The sequence below is a fragment of the Vitis riparia genome, chromosome 13 (genome assembly GCF_004353265.1).
Source record: "Vitis riparia cultivar Riparia Gloire de Montpellier isolate 1030 chromosome 13, EGFV_Vit.rip_1.0, whole genome shotgun sequence".
Taxonomy (NCBI): domain Eukaryota; kingdom Viridiplantae; phylum Streptophyta; class Magnoliopsida; order Vitales; family Vitaceae; genus Vitis; species Vitis riparia.
Window position 1 is genome coordinate 26591967 of NC_048443.1, and position 18090 is coordinate 26610056.

Below are 18090 nucleotides of genomic sequence, written 5' to 3' on the forward strand. Positions count from 1 at the left end.
AAACAAAAAACAAATTTTTGACTTGTAAAATGTGTTTTCTTTTTTTTGAAAAATAGAATACATATATCGAAAATAGTTGTCAAAAAACATACCTTACACTTACATCATCCGAATTGATCTTTGCATCGATCACAACAATAAATATTGTTAGGATAAAAATTCCCCTCAATAAATCCCTAAACCATCTTTAATCATAAATACACATTCATTTCCTTCTACTTCATTTTTTTACCTTCTAATTTTTTCTACAATTCTAACAAATTTTATCAAAAAGGTTTTATTTTTCACCAATAGATAAGCAAATAATCACCTCCAATGGTGGAAAGCATGTCTTTTATAATATATATATATTTTTTTTTCGTATTTCTAGGGTTGAAATAAGAAGGTGTCGTGAATGATATTCAAAGTTATAGGATCTCTTATAATTGTTCAACACTATGCTTTAAGACATCCTTAAAAAGTTCAAAACTATACATTTGAAACGCTAGACATTTAGAATTATACTTTTGGACACCCTAATTTGTGTTTGAAAGTATAATTCTAAATATTCCAAAAATGTTCAAAGGTACAATGCCAAACACCTATAAGCATTTTTGACACTATACATTTGAACAACTTTTTTATTAAAAATAAAATAAATTTTATTAAAGTTTTTATATTGGATGATACATCTATGTTATGAGCTCCGATAATAATAGACAATATAATTATCTTCACAATCAATATCATCCATTATAATAGGGAAGGATTGATCAAACCTTTATGAGAGACCGATAAAATTGATGGAATGATTATTATAAATGGTAAAGGAGACGTAGGGGGACTTTATGGATAAAAATCTGAAATTACTTTTACTTGTGAAAGAAGTGAGGTAAAAAGAAGTTCGATGAAGGTCGATATCAAATACGAGAGTAAAAATAACTGGAAATAAGGATTGAAAAGGACAAAGAAATGCAGATGTACATTTACTCTTAAGAGTGTGGAGCTACCAATTGATGATGATTGAATATTGGTTATTAAATATGAAAGACATAATCACATTGGAGGGAGCACAATATTTTGAAGAACATTCTTTTGTCGGTCATTTAAGTCAAGAAAAAATAAGTATTTTATTTGGAATGTCAAAAGGTAACAATAAGTCGAAAGAGATATTAAATATTTTGAAATAAATGAATGCATTGTATTATAGCATGACGAAGACAATATATACTGCAAAATATAAACACAAAGCAAATGAATATGATAGGCACTCGCAAATGCAACAAAAGATGCATAAATTAATGGAGTTGAACTACGTCGAATGACTTTGGTGGGATAAACAAAATAATTGTATTAGAGACTTGACATTTGCACATCCAACATCCATTGATATATTGCTAACACTTCCAATTGTGTCCATCATGGATTGTATTTCCAAGATGAAAAGATATTGGATGTCTTTACTTGACATAATTGGTGTAATATCGACAAATAAGACATTTACTATTACTTTTGTATATAAATGCATTATATAATGTGTTCGCAACCTCCTCAGTAAGTGACATATATAAAAAAACATTATTACATAAAGTAAGAAACATTTTGAGCCAAATGAAAGGTAGAAACAATGAATAGGTATAAGTATTTATAACAATTTTTTTTTTAGCATCATGTTTTTTAACATGTTATAGTTCAAATGTTCTCCACTATTAAATAAGGTGAAAAGTTCACATACCAAGTTGAAGAGAGCAGGCACATCTCCTAACCGATACTCTAGATTGAATATACATTGATGTACTCTCAATATATATAAATATAATAAAATTTTTCAAATTAAAATAACAAAAAGCATTGCAAAAATAAATAAAAATACTATTGTGACCTTAAAATAAAAAATAAATAAAAATCATGCAAGTTGACTTGTGAAATAAAATTAAGAAAACAAATAAATAGATTGGTTAGTGAACTTAAGGGAGTATTAGTCATTGAGGCTTGACATGTAGCCTTGAGGTACGACATGTTGAGAAAGAAAACTTCCCTGGTGGCATTAGATCCTCCCGAGTGTCTAACACACTAAGTTCGAACAATTGAATATTGTTCGCTCTTATACGTTCAAACTCTTTATTTCTTGATGTTCAATATACCAAGTCCAAACATTTTTGGTATGCTTGACATTCCAAGTCTAGATACCACATGATGAGTTTTTTTTTAAAAAAAAAAAAAAAAATTATTGTTGCATTTTCCTCACAAATTTTCACTTCTACATTATATTTATATATTTTCAAAATTGTTTTTTAACTATTTTTTGTAACAATTTGTATGTCAAACTTATATAAAGAACAAACTCTAAAAGATATTTACGTGTTATGTTATATGTATTTAAACAAAATGTATAAAAAAAGTATGATCGACTTTGAACATACCTTGAATGCCTTTTTGTTATCAAACAAGGTTTAGACAATGGTTTTCTCTTAGGGTTTGTGATCGAGAAGAAAAAAGTTGAGATAGAAAAAAAAAAAACGAAGATAAATGTGGAAGAGGAGAACGAGAATGGTGTTTTTGAGGTACATCGAAAATTGTAGGTGAAATAATTGTGGATAAATAAAAACTGAAAATTTCTTTGAATAAAAAAATAATTTATATCATTACAAGTCCAAAGTAGTTAAATAGAATATAATGCATACTAAATAATTATAATTTCTCATTAAAAAAATAATTAGGAATATTATGAATGGTTAAAAAGGAAATTACTAAATTATCACGTTTCTATAATTTCTAAGTCTTCCATTCACAAGGTAAATTTGGTATGAGTGTTTGTTTGTTTGAAGTAGAATTTTCAATAAAGACATGCCTTAAGTGGAATTTATTGGAAATTTAATAGGCCCTAAATTGCATATTTATGTAAACACATACAATTATTAAATGTAATGATAAACATATTAGAAAATATGAAAAATATCAACAATTCAATTTTTATGGAAATGTTGGATGAAAATCCATAAAAATAATAATAATAGTGAAACTAAATTAATAAAAAAATCGTATAAATATTAGAAAAAAAAAATAAAATTAAAAATATAATATGAGTACTTTTTTAGGATATTATTATGATGCTTTTCATAGTTGTAATATATAATTTGATAAAATTTTAATATACATAAATCGATTAAAATGTATTTATTCGTGTATATATATAGAGGTCAATCACCAATCCTTTAACTTTTCCAATGGGAGTATTAGTTCATCTTAATGCTCCTTACCATCTCTGTCCATATAAGATAGTTCAACCATCAATAATACAAGACAATTTTTTTAAAAAAAGAAACGATTAAACAACACGATTGTTAGCAACAAAGTTGAAGATTTCTTTACAAGACATGACTCAATAATAATACTAATTGTTGTCATACTAGCGAAAGCTTTGATGCCAACAATGTTAGTTCAATAATACAAAGATAAAACAATCACACATACGGTACACGAGGTTTTAATGTGATTCGGCCAACCATGCCCACATCCACGAATGAGAGAATGATTTCACTATACAATAAAGAATATTATAGAGGACATAACCAGATACAACTATTGAGTTTCCGAAACATCACATGTTTCCCCACTCCTTGTATTCATACCCTACTACGAGTCATTTCGCTCCACAAAGTACCTCCCATTCTTCCTCACATCTCTATCCACCCCGTATAATCTCTACAGGTCCATCTCCATCTCATTACTTTTTCCCCTCATGACCTAGAATATTTATAGAGATATTTTCAATAACCTTCCTTATTCTATAAGGAAGTCTAATATTACAATAATATATCAACCTATAAATATTATATATATATATATATAATATTATTTACAAAAAAGGAATCCATACTAATTAGGAATTTGGGATATTTCCTAACAATCTCCACCTTTGGCCAAATTCATGAAGTTAATTTTCAATCTCTCCATGACACAAACCTTTTTGTATCATATCACCACGAAAAGAGCAATCGACTCCACTTTCAGTGAAAATTCATTTTGTTTTCATCTTGTGTGCTTTGTGATATTTTACTCTTCCATAAATCTTCAACCCAAGCTCTGATACTAGTTTTTATGTCAGCGAAAGCTTTGATGCCAACAATGTTAGTTCAATAATACAAAGATAAAACAATTACACATACGATACACAGAGGTTTTAATGTGTGGCCAACCATGCCTACGTCAACGGATGAGAGAGAATGATTCCACTGTACAATAGAAAATATTACAGAGGACATAACCAAATACAACTATTGGATTTCCGAAACATCACATGTTTCCCCACTCCTTCTATCCATACCCTATTACGAGCCCTCTCGCTCCACAGAGTTCCTCCCGTTTTTCCTCACATCTCTATCCACCCCGTATAGTCTCTACATGTCCATCTCCATTTCATGACTTAGAATATTTATAGAGATATTTTCAACAACCTTCCTTATTCTATAAGGAAGCCTAATATTACAATAATATATCAATCTATAAATATTCTATATATAATATTCTTTACAAAAAATGAATTCATACACTAATTAGGAATATGGGACACTTCCTAACAATTGCTTCATTAGTAAGATACTGAAACTCAATTTAATAATTCAAGTCGAAGACAAATTTAATAAGTAGATAATTACTGACAATTTTTCCCCAGAACCCTAAAGACAAATTTGATAAGATATAAATAAATAATTATCGACACTCTTTTCACATGACCTTAAATAACGTAACCATTTTTATAAGTGATTTTCAATATTCAAAATATCAACTTGAAAAAGGTTTGAAATCCTTCTCTTCATATCTATAAAAGAATATCCAAATTGACAAAGAAGACATCAACAAAAAAGACTAAAAAGATTTTTTTTACTTTTTTATTTTGTATCATTATATCAAATATCCCAATTTGTTCGTTCAAAGTTATTTGTAACAATTATTGTAAGCAAAATTTTATTATCATTAAAATTTACAAACTTATGTGTTGATTATTTTGCTTTGTTTAAAAGTTACATAAAATGCTTTAATTAGATCTGGTTCATTAGTTTTAAATTATCAAGCTATATATTTTTTTTTAATTATTAAGTTTTGGGCTATGTTTGATTCCAATAGTCCCATATTGACAACTATTATGTTACAGCAAGAGTAATGTATAACAATGAACCTTATTAGAGTGCAAGTATGAGTGCGATGTCTTGAATGTGATTAGACCGTGGACACAATGTCGAAAGGCAAATTGTGTCACATGATATAAGCTATGCATATTGTATTCAATTGATTATATTTCATTTCATCACATATAAATTCAATTCATTAATTAAATTGATGTTTTATTATAATTATTTTGAATTGTCGTTGTGCAAAAAGTGAATTACCAATTTACCATTGAAATAAATCCAACAAAATTGAGAGTATTGAAAAAGGTTCTAAGTTTCTAACTTACGCGGCTAAGAGATGGAAAAATTCCACCTCCTTTTGCTAGGCACGTGGCAGCGGAGACATAAGCAACGTCACCGATCTTAAACAACACAAGAGCCGTCGATCTTCTCCTTATCAACGTCTTAAAATCTTCCAAACAACGCTACATGGATCGAACCTCTAAGCCGTCAGATCAAATGCAAAATCTAACAACCGCCATTAATCCCGCCCAAATTCGAACCCCGAAATTTTCTTATAAATTTCCAACTCCGCCCTGTTCCTTCCAATCCAAATCAAGATTTTAACCATCATCCTAGTATTTTACAGCTGCGAACGATGTCAGGCCGTGGAAAGGGAGGCAAAGGGCTGGGCAAGGGAGGAGCAAAGCGCCATCGGAAAGTTCTCCGGGACAACATTCAGGGTATCACGAAGCCGGCGATACGAAGATTGGCTAGGAGAGGAGGTGTGAAGAGAATCAGTGGGCTGATCTACGAGGAAACCAGGGGCGTTCTGAAGATATTCTTGGAGAACGTGATTCGCGATGCGGTGACGTACACTGAGCACGCCAGGAGGAAGACCGTGACCGCCATGGACGTGGTTTACGCCCTCAAGAGGCAGGGAAGGACTCTTTACGGCTTCGGTGGCTGATAAATTTCATTCTTTTTGGGTCTCTCTTCGGCGTTTTTGGTTGAAATTCAGCTTCTGAGTTTTGCCATTTCTTGTCTCAATCAGTAGCTATTACTGGCTGTAATAGACTGAATGTATGCTATTTCTGACAACAATGGAGATTGTTATATGAGAATTGCTAAAACTATCGTTTCATATTATCATGTTCCCGGAAACCTTAGAGAAAATTAGCATAGGATTCAGTGTTACCTTGAGGGCGTGGAAATCTGGAGTAGATATATCAAGAAGAAGAGATTATCGTTTCATATCATCATGGTCTTGCATTGATGCTTAAGATCTAGGCAAGTAGATGATTTTGGGATATTCCTCCTAATTGAAACCTAACAATTAAGGCTTTGAGTGGGCTTAGGCGAGAGAGGGATTAGGCCTTGTTTAGTTTCTCTTTTCCCATATTTAGGTCTCGGAGATTGATCCTCTAAGCACAGAGCCTAGGCTCAGGCTTTGGATCAAAATTCAATGGTGCGCCCATTACTTCCCCAGCAACTGGTAATCAATTTAATTAATTGGGAACCTGGAATTGATACCAAAATTACCATAAAATTCAAATCATTCTTCTACACCCCTCATCAAATTAGAAAAAATTTAGAACCACCCTCCTCGTTGAATTAGGTTCCACATATGCATATTTACAAGCAGTATAACTAACCATGGTTCTATTGTTCTTTACAACTGCTCTCATGAGTGTTGAAACTAATAGACTTGGAATTTGTATATGGGACATATAGTATATATCAATGTTTTTATAGTGGTGAAGTAATAAATATACAATTTATAAATTATTAAAATTTAAAATAATTATAAAAATGAAAATAATAATTTGTATATTATTTAAAAATTAAAAATTTATTTAAAAATCATAAAATTAGTTTCAAATTATAAATTTAAATTAAAATCATAATTTATTTAAAATTGCACTATTTTAAATTTTATCGTTAAATCATAACTCATACCATCCATATAAAAACATATAAAATACGTTTTTTACTTTCTCAATTTGAGTTCCCAATATGAGTTCACAATCCATATACAATTGTAATGTTGCTATGAAGACTAATAAATAAATAAAAAAAGAAAAATTTATAAAAATGGAATATTAAACATAATATCATAATAATAATAAAAAAATACATTAAAATTATGAAAGCTCACAATGCACACAGTTGAGTTTTCTGGAGGGGCACTTTGACCGCGGGAGGGGCGGGTTTGCGGCATTGGGAGGGCGCTTTGCAGTAGGGGAGAAGAAGAGGGGGATGGTTGTAGTGAGTTCGGGGGGTCAGGGGTTTGTTGTGTCAAGAAGGGGCTTTGCAGCGGGGGGAAGAAGAGGGAGGATGGTTGCAGCAGGGTGAAGAAGAGGGGATGGTTGCAGCAGGTTTTGTGTCAAGGTGGGCAAACAGGTTGTGTAACGGTTGGGGAGACCTCCAGTAGGAGCTAGCGTCGGTGTCACAGTGCATTGGGGGCAACGGCTTTTTCACTTTCAGTGTAGATTGAGAATGAGGGTTGAATGTGTTTTTATATCCTTCCAAATAATGTCGTTTTGATACTATAAAAATTTAGAAAAAATAATAATAATTGAACTGTTCAGTTCGGATGGAATCGATCGGTTTGTCCAGTTTGCTGGTCGGATCAGCCGTTCAACCGATCCAATTATGGTTCAACCAATTTCTGGTCCAATTGATCGGACCGGCTTTTAAAACCATGGTATATATCTTAGTTGGATATTATGATGTTGGAAACATGGATTACGTTCATTTGGATATGATTAGAAATAGTTTACTACACATAATGTTATAAATTTCTTCCTTTGTTTGATATAAGATATTTCAATAGTCTTGACATAAATACAACGTCCTTATGATATCCCATAAAATTAATAAGTTTGCTAAATTAAATTTCACATTATGATCGATGGATTTTAATATTATCTTATAATAACTCACTTTTTCTTGAATAAATATTATTTACTTTAAACCTAATGGGATTTTATGACTTTAAAAATGCCTATAGATAAAAAAGCACCTAAGTGTAAGGAATTTCTTTTTCTGTTGTATGTAAAATATTACAAAACTACCCATAAGAGTAAGGAACTTCTTTCCATTGGACGTGGGATACATTATAACTACCAATTTGTTAACTTATATTTACCACATTTGAAATGATTGTATCTTCACTCAGACTCATTACCATTTCCAACTTGTAAGGCAAAGGTGGTGTTTCTCCGAGGCTAAGTGTCCAAGTTAGATGAAGCTGGCTTTCTCTCAAATTCCTTTCCCAGAAGCATACCTTCCTGTCACAGTTGATATTATAATGGCACAATGATGAAAAATAAGGTTGTTGATATATTTTGAAATATCAAAGAATCTCAATTGGTTATTTTATTGACTAATTTTTTTTTATCTCAAGTCATAAATAAAATTACGAGAACCGTTATTTTCTTCTCACAACATAAGAGTCTTGACCTTTGTTTTTATAGAGAAAAAACATGAAAATTTTCATTTTTTTTCTATTTAAAAAGAATAATGTATGTTTCTTTTATATCTAAGAAAAGAAAGGAAAAAAATAAACATATTTATCTTTTTTGGTGTTTTGTTGGAGAGACACTTCTTCAAGAGAGAGAAAGACATAAAAGGTATTTTTTTTTTGTTAATGTTAACCCAAGGGTTTTCCTAATTAGGTTTTGATGATAACAAACCATGGTTAAGTGACTAATTGTTTTAAACTGTTAAGAATCTCAGACTTAATCTCAAAAATTCATCAAGGACCAAACGAATACGGGATCGAGATCATTTGAAAGACTTGTGATCATAGGAAATGAATGTAAGATGATAGCATAAGTGCACTTAGGATGTTCATACCTTTTCATGCATCTTAGAAAACTCGGTTTATTCTCTAAAACTTGATTTTCTTTAAAACCCGAGCTTTATCAAATATACCTTAGGCAAATTGATTCAAAATTGACATATTAACTCACCTAAAGACTTTGCCTAAGTATTGGAAAAGAAAGAAATAAAAAATGATAGGTTTTCGGGGCCAAAAAGCTCAACCGGTCGTGGCTATGGCCAACCAGCTCAACCGGTTGGGGAACCGGTCGACCGGTTGCCCTTGTCCGGTTGAGGTCGAGTCGAGGGAGACACAAAAATTTTCTCTCTCTCCCAGTAGCTTTCTCTTCCCAGTCGAGCCTCACCCTTATCCGGTCGAGGCAACGGTAACTTGCCATGCATTAAATGCACCAACGGCTAGTGATCCGATCGACCCTTTGCTCGTCTGGTCGAGACTACTTTTCTGCTGTTTTTGTCTCCTGAGCTTAGAAACTTATAAATTGAGAGCTCCTCTTCATTTATGAGTAAGAGAACAATTGCATTCAAAGCCTACCTACCTGTTCTTGATAAAAAAACTCTCATTTTCTTTCTAAGTGCATCAAACCATCACTTGCATATTCATAGTGCACTCTTGCAATTCATCCTAGCTTTCTCTTGTACTTGAGCCATCCTTAAGCTAGGTTGAGAGTTTCATCATTGTGTAAACTGAGTGTGAAAGCCTTCACGTGGTTCAAATCTTGAAGAGATTGTGTGAGAGCCTATTGGAGCTGGAATCCAAGTGTAAGACGATTGAAAGCTTGATTGAAGCTTTAAGTTAGTGGAACCCTCACTCGGTTAGGAGATTGAGGAGAGTGGACGTAGGCAAGGGAGGACCGAACCACTATAAACCCGAGTTTGAATTCTCTAGATTTTGAAAAACCCAATTCACCCCCCCCCCTTCTGGGTATTTTCATTAATTCATCATAGCCTTTGTTTTATCCGTTAATTTAATAGTGGAAAATTTAAAAATTCTTAAAACTACTCTCCTTATTTATCTCATTTATTAGGTTGGATGAGTCCATTTTGACATCCAAACCCAATTCCAATACAAAAAAATTTAACAAGAAAAGAATTGTGAGACAAACAACTCTCTATTATCCTTCTTAAACGAAAAAATCTTGTTGCATTATTGAAAAAAACACTAATTTTTTTTATTCAAACTCATCAAATGCCCTATCTCTAATTTCTAACTCTTCATAAGATTTTTAAACATTGGAGACATCCTTCGTTTATGTAAATAAATGGTAATTTAGGGTTGTCTTGCAATATTTAAAAAAAATAAAATCTGAATCAAAATTTTAAATTTTAAATTATTTAAAATAAAATATTATATTTTGTATGCTTATTAGGTTTTATTTTTCTTTAATATTTAAAGATTTTTTTTCCAAGTCAAAAGCGGACCATTTACAAAAATATAAACAAAAATAATTTTGTCTTGCTAAGACTCTTTTATCAATAAAATTATATATTTAATTTTTGTAATTGATAATTATTTTTTAAATAAAAGTAATTAAATTTGTCGGAGAATTCAAGTACACAAATATGTGAAAAATTTACACCGTCCAGAACCCCGCCAGGACTGCACAGGCGATAAAAAGGCAAGCAACGTCACCGATCTTAAACAACTTCCAAGCCGTCGATCTATACCTTATCAACGTCTTAAAATTGTCGAAGCCACGCCACACGGATCGATCCCCTCAGCCGTCAGATTAGATCCAAAATCGAACGACCGACATTAATCCCGCCCAAATTCAAACCCCAAAATTCCCTTTAAATTTACAACCCCATTCTTCAGTCTTCATCTTCCTCACCAAATCAAAATCCTTACCCTAAGAGTACTAGCTGTGAACGATGTCGGGTCGTGGTAAAGGAGGCAAGGGGCTCGGCAAGGGAGGAGCAAAGCGTCATCGGAAAGTTCTCCGTGATAACATTCAGGGCATCACGAAGCCGGCGATCCGGCGTCTGGCTAGAAGAGGTGGGGTGAAGAGAATCAGTGGGTTGATCTACGAGGAGACCAGAGGCGTTCTGAAGATCTTCTTGGAGAACGTCATCCGTGATGCTGTGACTTACACTGAGCACGCTAGGCGGAAGACGGTGACCGCCATGGATGTGGTTTACGCCCTCAAGAGGCAGGGAAGGACTCTATACGGGTTTGGTGGTTGAGATTCGTGTAATAGGATTGACGCCACTTTTGGCCTTTATTGCGAAATCCGTTCTCTGAAATTTCGCTATTTGTTTCTTAGATCTTTTAGGGTTCCTGCTGTGTAGATGATGTCTTGAAATGGTTAAGAACCGCGGTTCTTTGAACAGGAAAAGACTTGCTTTCGTTTTAATGGAAATAGATATGTTCTCCAATCTCATGGCTTTGATTTGTTAAATTGCTGCTAAAATTTTTAGATCCCCTTGTGAGGACAGGGAAGGAGGAGCTGAAACCATATCGGTTGAATCGACTGTTAACATCTTTGTTTCAAGGTTCTCAAAATCGGAGAAATTTTGTTTGCGCTTTATTAGGGTAGTTCTTTTTTTCTGTTTGGTCACTGAGAAACGGCAGGCAGGCAGGCGAAGGAATTTAGTATACGGTGTCGTTTTATCCGCAGTTTGTCCTTTCGCCCATGTACAGATAAAAGTAAAGTATTTGATCAAAAGATGTAATCATCTATTTGTAAATCTAACTTTTTACCATTTTTTTATTTAAAAATTATTTATTCTTGAGAAAAATATCCTCAAAATTTTCTTGTAAATAATCAAAATATTATTCTTTTGATCAATAGTTAGAATTTGAGAGGAATTTCTTATTAATATTTAGGGTTGGTGTAAGAATGAAATTGAGAATGAAAGAAGATCATGGCTTTCATTGTGATATTAATAACTACAACGAAGCGTTTAGTTTGGTAGAAAAAAAAAAGGGAATTTGTCACTTATGTTGTATAAAGAACATGATTTGGATATTTAAATCTGGAAAAGAAAATTATATTTTTATAAATAAATTTGAAATTAAATATCCTAAATTCAATGTTATAAAAATTTTGGAATTTGCATTAATTCCAGATAGGAAATTCAAAAGTACAATAAAAATAACAAGCTAAAAAAGAATTAATTGCTCTTCCTTTAAGTTGTTTTCACTATGCATTCTAGAGTATGTTCAGTAATATGATTTAAAAATGGTTTTTTGTTTTTGAAAATAAAAAAGTATTTGATTTTTTTTAATATTGTGGTTATCTGAAAACAATTTTTTTTTAAAAAAAATAAAATAATTTTTTTAGATAATAAATAGAAGTTATTTTTATATGTTTTTTATTAGACATATTTTCTTAAACTTGTTTTTAAAAATCGCTTTTAAATTAAAGAATAGAAAACGGTTTTTAGAAATAAGTTTCAGAAAATATTGAAGAGAGAAATGGAACTATGCTAGTAATACTCAAACTTCAATTAGCTTAAAAGATTAAGGTGATATTTGTTTTTTGGTTGAATAGAAAAAAATCAAAATATTTGATTTTTTCTATTCATCTAAAAATAACTTGTTGACATCATTCAATATAATTAAATTGAACTTATTAATAACAAATTTACTTTAGTTAAATAATGTCAATACGTTACTTTTAGTTGAATAAAAAAAATAAAATATTTTAACTTTTTTTATTTAACAAAAAAATAAACATCACCTAAGACTTTCCTCTTTACAAAAGAGCTTACCAAAATATGTAAGGTCTATATCCTACTTAATATATTGCTTTCAAAAGCATTGCTTAAAGGTTAGGTATAGCATTTAGTGTTAGAGCGAATGGAAGCACTTAAAGAGTTAAAATACTAGTTTAATAGACTTATTTCTACCCAACTAAAAAATATTCCCTAAGGCCCTTGCTCAAAATTGACCAAATACACTACCATGTGATCAATTCCCGTTTACATATCCCATTGGTGCTATTTAGCCCTATTGACTCGTTTTTAACTAGCTTCTATTTGTCTTTTATTGGTCTATTTGTACTCAATTACATGATGCGATGAAACTCCCCCTTTAAGAGATAGAGCAATCATCACTCGACAACTATATCCTATCTTAAGAAAAGATGTTTGGTTGAACTCTTATCTCTTGATTTATCTGATTAGATGCTAACTTTTTACCGCGTGCTTGTTCTCTTGATATTCTTTTTATAACTATAGATTTTGAGCCAATTAAATATTATCAAATGTCAAATTGTGTCAGATGGGAGACAAAAGCCCGTTTAGGGCCGATTCCTTTCCAATGAGAACTAGACATGCACCCCATATCTTTTTTTTTTTTTGTCGGGATCTTATTCCATTCCCTTCTTTCAGGAAAATGGTTGATCTTGATGCTTTTATGTAACTAAGAATAAGAAGAGGAGAAGTGACTATTAGGGAGGAAGTAGAAACTCTTGTTTTTTATGAATAGGTTGCTTTTCAGATTGAGAAGGAATAACCCTATGATGCTTGTGTTTCCCTAAAAAAAAAAGCTCTAAAACAAGCAATTGAAGAAAATTATATTTTTATAAATAAATTTGAAATTAAATATCCTAAATTCAATGTTATAAAAATTTTGGAATTTGCATTAATTCCAGATAGGAAATTCAAAAGTACAATAAAAATAACAAGCGAAAAAAGAATTAATTGCTCTTCCTTTAAGTTGTTTTCACTATGCATTTTAGAGTATGTTCAGTAATATGATTTAAAAATGGTTTTTTGTTTTTGAAAATAAAAAAGTATTTGATTTTTTTTAATATTGTGGTTATCTGAAAACAATTTTTTTTTAAAAAATAAAATAAATTTTTTAGATAATAAATAGAAGTTATTTTTATATGTTTTTTATTAGACATATTTTCTTAAACTTGTTTTTAAAAATCGCTTTTAAATTAAAGAATAGAAAACGGTTTTTAGAAATAAGTTTCAGAAAATATTGAAGAGAGAGAAATGGAACTATGTTAGTAATACTCAAACTTCAATTAGCTTAAAAGACTAAGGTGATATTTGTTTTTTGGTTGAATAGAAAAAATCAAAATATTTGATTTTTTCTATTCATCTAAAAATAACTTGTTGACATCATTCAATATAATTAAATTGAACTTATTAATAATAAATTCACTTTAGTTAAATAATGTCAATATGAGTTACTTTTAGTTGAATAAAAAAAGCAAAATATTTTAATTTTTTTTATTTAACAAAAAAATAAACACCACCTAAGACTTTCCTCTTTACAAAAGAGCTTACCAAAATATGTAAGGTCTATATCCTACTTAATATATTGCTTTCAAAAGCATTGCTTAAAGGTTAAGGTATAACGTTTAGTGTTAGAGCGAATAGAAGCACTTAAGAGTTAAAATACTAGTTTAACCGAATTATTTCTACCCAACTAAAAAATATTCCCTTAGGCCCTTGCTCAAAATTGACCAAATACACCACCATGTGATCAATTCTCGTTTACATATCCCATTGGTGCTATTTAGCCCTATTGACTCGTTTTTAACTAGCTTCTATTTGTCTTTTATTGGTCTATTTGTACTCAATTACATGATGTGATGAAACTCCCCCTTTAAGAGATAGAGCAATCATCACTCGACAACTATATTCTATCTTAAGAAAAGATGTTTGGTTGAACTCTTATCTCTTGATTTATCTGATTAGATGCTAACTTTTTACCGCGTGCTTGTTCTCTTGATATTCTTTTTATAACTATAGATTTTGAGCCAATTAAATATCATCAAATGTCAAATTGTGTCAGATGGGAGACAAAAGCCCGTTTAGGGCTTATTCCTTTCCAATGAGAACTAGACATGCACCCCATATCTTTTTTTTTTTTTTTTTTGTCGGGATCTTATTCCATTCCCTTCTTTCAAGAAAATGGTTGATCTTGATGCTTTTATGTAACTAAGAATAAGAAGAGGAGAAGTGGCTAGTAGGGAGGAAGTAGAAACTCTTGTTTTTCATGAATCGGTTGCTTTTCAGATTGAGAAGGAATAACCCTATGATGCTTGTGTTTCCCTAAAAAAAAAAAGCTCTAAAACAAGCAATCGAAGATAAGGAATAGAATAACCCGTTCTTGTTCACCACTCCGCTCTTGGTGGTTTAGTAAGGGAATGCCTTAAGGAAGTGAGAGGAGTTGGTATGGAATAAAGTAGTTTCTCCAAACAAACTCTTAGTTATTTTATCAAACACTTAAGTCATTTTATTAAACAAACGGGGTGTTTCACAATAAATCTAATGCAGTAATCGTGAGGCAAGAGTGCAACTTTCTATTTTTATGCTTAAATGCAAATTGCCTACTGCATTGCAAAAAAAATTCAGGTGGAAACAAAATTTGATTTCATTTATAACAATTGAAGTGAAGTAAGACAAAATTTCCAATATCTATAAAATATTATTTTAGGAATGTTAAGAAGGGACACGGCAACCGCGAGGCATAAAAACGCAAGCTACGTCACCGATCTTAAACAGCTTTATAGCCGTTGATCTAAACCTTATCAACGCCTTAAAATTGTCCAATCCATGCGACACGGATCGAAGCTCTCAACCGTCAGATAAGATCCAAAATCGAACGACTGTTATTAATCCCGCCTAAATTCAAACCCCAAAATTCCCTTTAAATTTCCAACCCCACTCTTTGGACACCATCTTCCTCGCCAAATCAAAACCCTAATCCCTGACTCTCAAATTATTAGCAGTGTACAATGTCAGGTCGTGGAAAAGGAGGCAAGGGGCTCGGTAAGGGAGGAGCGAAGCGTCATCGGAAAGTTCTCCGTGATAACATTCAGGGAATCACTAAGCCGGCTATCCGGCGTCTTGCGAGAAGAGGTGGAGTGAAGAGAATCAGCGGGTTGATCTACGAGGAGACCAGAGGCGTTTTGAAGATCTTCTTGGAGAACGTTATTCGCGATGCTGTGACGTACACTGAGCACGCCAGGCGGAAGACGGTGACCGCCATGGATGTTGTTTACGCCCTTAAGAGGCAGGGAAGGACTCTGTACGGGTTCGGTGGTTAAGATTCGTGTAATTGAATTTACGCCGTCTTTGGCCATAGTATTTCCGTTTTTGTCGAAATTCACCATCTGAATTTCGTCAATTTTTTTTAATTTTTTTTTGTTCTTAGTTTTGTTTAGGGTTTGTGATGTGTAGACGATGTCTTCAAATGGCTAAGAACTGCAGTTCTTTTAACAGGAAAAGACTTGCTACGTTCTCCAATCTGACTTGCAGCTAAATTGTCAGAGCCCTTGTGTGGCAATGGAACGGGAGGATCTGAATCGATGTCGATTAATCGACTGTTAGCATGAGTGTGAAATATTTGTTTTCATTTTATTGACAAAATGAAAGTATATGATCTCTTATTGAATGTCAATTTGGCCGAATCGACCAAACTCTTTAAATTGGAATTTGTGAAGAATCAAATGTTTTGGCAGCTGGAAAGATGAATTAAGAACATTTTGAATAAGAGTTCGAATTCTTTTAGGTTTATTTAGTTAAAAGTCCTTTCAAAACCTAAATTTTAAAATTTAATATCCTACCAATTTTTGACATTATTGGGGTAAAAATATCTTTATTTTTTTTGTAAAAATAATAATTTTTTTTTTTTAAATCTATGCATAAATACTTAAAATAGAAAATAATATTTAGTCAAAAATGAATTATTTTTTTTAGAAAAAATATAGGAATTATTAGATTTTCGATTATTGGGATTATTTAATCTTTTTTAACCAAATATTTTAATTTTTTATTCATCCTCGTTGTGTTTTGGAGACTTATTTGATAAAATATTATATAATATAATCGTGGGAGCCTTTCATTAATTGAGTTTATGATTTCATCAACATAAGGAACAAGGAGATATGGAAGACAAAACTCTTCAACAAAGTCTTTGGGCAATATTCTTAAGTGCCAAATTGATTATAATAGGGTGTCGTAGTGGCTGTCATTTTTTGCTTATGATTTAGAAGGAGAGGTGACCTTTGGCTTTGCTTTCTTGAAGTTTCAAATCTTTGATGGGATAGAGAACTCTGTTCACCACTTGATACATTTTCACTAGTTGATAAATCTAGTTCACATGAATGATGCCCTTATCTGTAATTTCAACTTTGTAGAGGTTAGCATTAGTGTAATTTCATAACTTAGCAATTAAGTGCATTTTTTTTTTTCATTTTTAAAGTTATGTATGATGTTTGTTTCCTAATATGTGTTATTTACGTTTGGGGAGGGATATCAACGATTCATGGTTGATAGTGAGAGTTTGGTATAATATGTAAAGTGTTGATTTAGGTGCAACATTTATGGTGAAAATTTAAAAAAACGAAAAAGAAGAAAAACAACATAGATTTAACGTAGTTCGACAGATTATCTACGTTCACGGGAACAAGGAAGAAGATTTTCACTATGTATCAAATTAGGGTTGCATAAAAGGGTATTTATACTAATTATCAGATAATGAAATTTCAAAAATACCCCTGAACCATACCATGAGGGTATTGCCCCTGCACCCCCAACCTATTGTTTGCCTTCAACAATAAAAATACAAGCTTGTATAACAAATATCGTCGCTCCGCTTCGTTCCGACATTTGCCTCTTTTGTTTTTTTTTTTTTTCTCCATGTCTTTCACTTAATACAAGCCACATACTATGATGATACCCTTGCATGCATAATGATTGCTCCTAACTCTAATTTAGGCAAGTATGGAGTAGTAATTGTCAATAACTAACAAGTATAAATGTTTGGAGGAAAACTTGGAGGCCTTATTACCAATAATACTAAGATGGTGGATAAGAATGAAACTTTACTCAAGTCTACATCACAACATGGGAAGCAGGCAGGCATGATTTAACAAGTTAGCAAATAGAAATAGAAAATATAGATTTGTAGCTAAGGACGCAGATGTGATATTTTCAGGGTTAAATGCACCACATGCTCAAGTCTTCCAAAAGTCAAGTAAAGTCTCAAATTTCTAGTAACCACCTTAGCTTGAAAGGGATTATCATAAGGAGTATAGAAGTTTAAAGAATGTATTTGAAATGTATCTCAAAAGGCTAACTTCAATAATTCCTAACCAGGGTCCAAAAATATTGAAAGAATCCTATAAGTAAAAAAAAATAAAAAAATAAAAAATCATGAGCAATTGTTAAGGGAAAGTCAATGTAGAAT

At 31.8% G+C, this 18090-nt stretch overlaps 2 protein-coding genes across 2 annotated transcripts; both read left to right on the forward strand.

Moving 5' to 3' along the window:
- Positions 1-5694: 5694 nt before the first annotated feature.
- On the forward strand, positions 5695-6239 carry LOC117927596 (histone H4). The gene has a single exon (XM_034847195.1). The coding sequence runs from the start codon at positions 5749-5751 to the stop codon at positions 6058-6060; it is 312 nt and encodes a 103-aa protein (XP_034703086.1). The 5' UTR covers positions 5695-5748; the 3' UTR covers positions 6061-6239.
- Positions 6240-10748: 4509 nt separating this feature from the next.
- LOC117928484 lies at positions 10749-16327 on the forward strand. Its single transcript, XM_034848360.1, has 3 exons — positions 10749-11109; positions 11352-11449; positions 15626-16327. The coding sequence occupies exons 1-3, from the start codon at positions 10806-10808 to the stop codon at positions 15944-15946; spliced, it is 723 nt and encodes a 240-aa protein (XP_034704251.1). The 5' UTR covers positions 10749-10805; the 3' UTR covers positions 15947-16327.
- Positions 16328-18090: the final 1763 nt, after the last annotated feature.

Coding starts and splice junctions, on each gene's coding strand:
- LOC117927596 (XM_034847195.1), top strand. CDS start 5,749: ATGTCAGGCCGTGGAAAGGGAGGCAAAGGGCTGGGCAAGGGAGGAGCA.
- LOC117928484 (XM_034848360.1), top strand. CDS start 10,806: ATGTCGGGTCGTGGTAAAGGAGGCAAGGGGCTCGGCAAGGGAGGAGCA. Junction 11,110..11,351: donor AAGGACTCTATACGGGTTTG/GTGGTTGAGATT, acceptor TAAAATTTTTAG/ATCCCCTTGTGAGGACAGGG. Junction 11,450..15,625: donor CTCAAAATCGGAGAAATTTT/GTTTGCGCTTTA, acceptor TCAAATTATTAG/CAGTGTACAATGTCAGGTCG.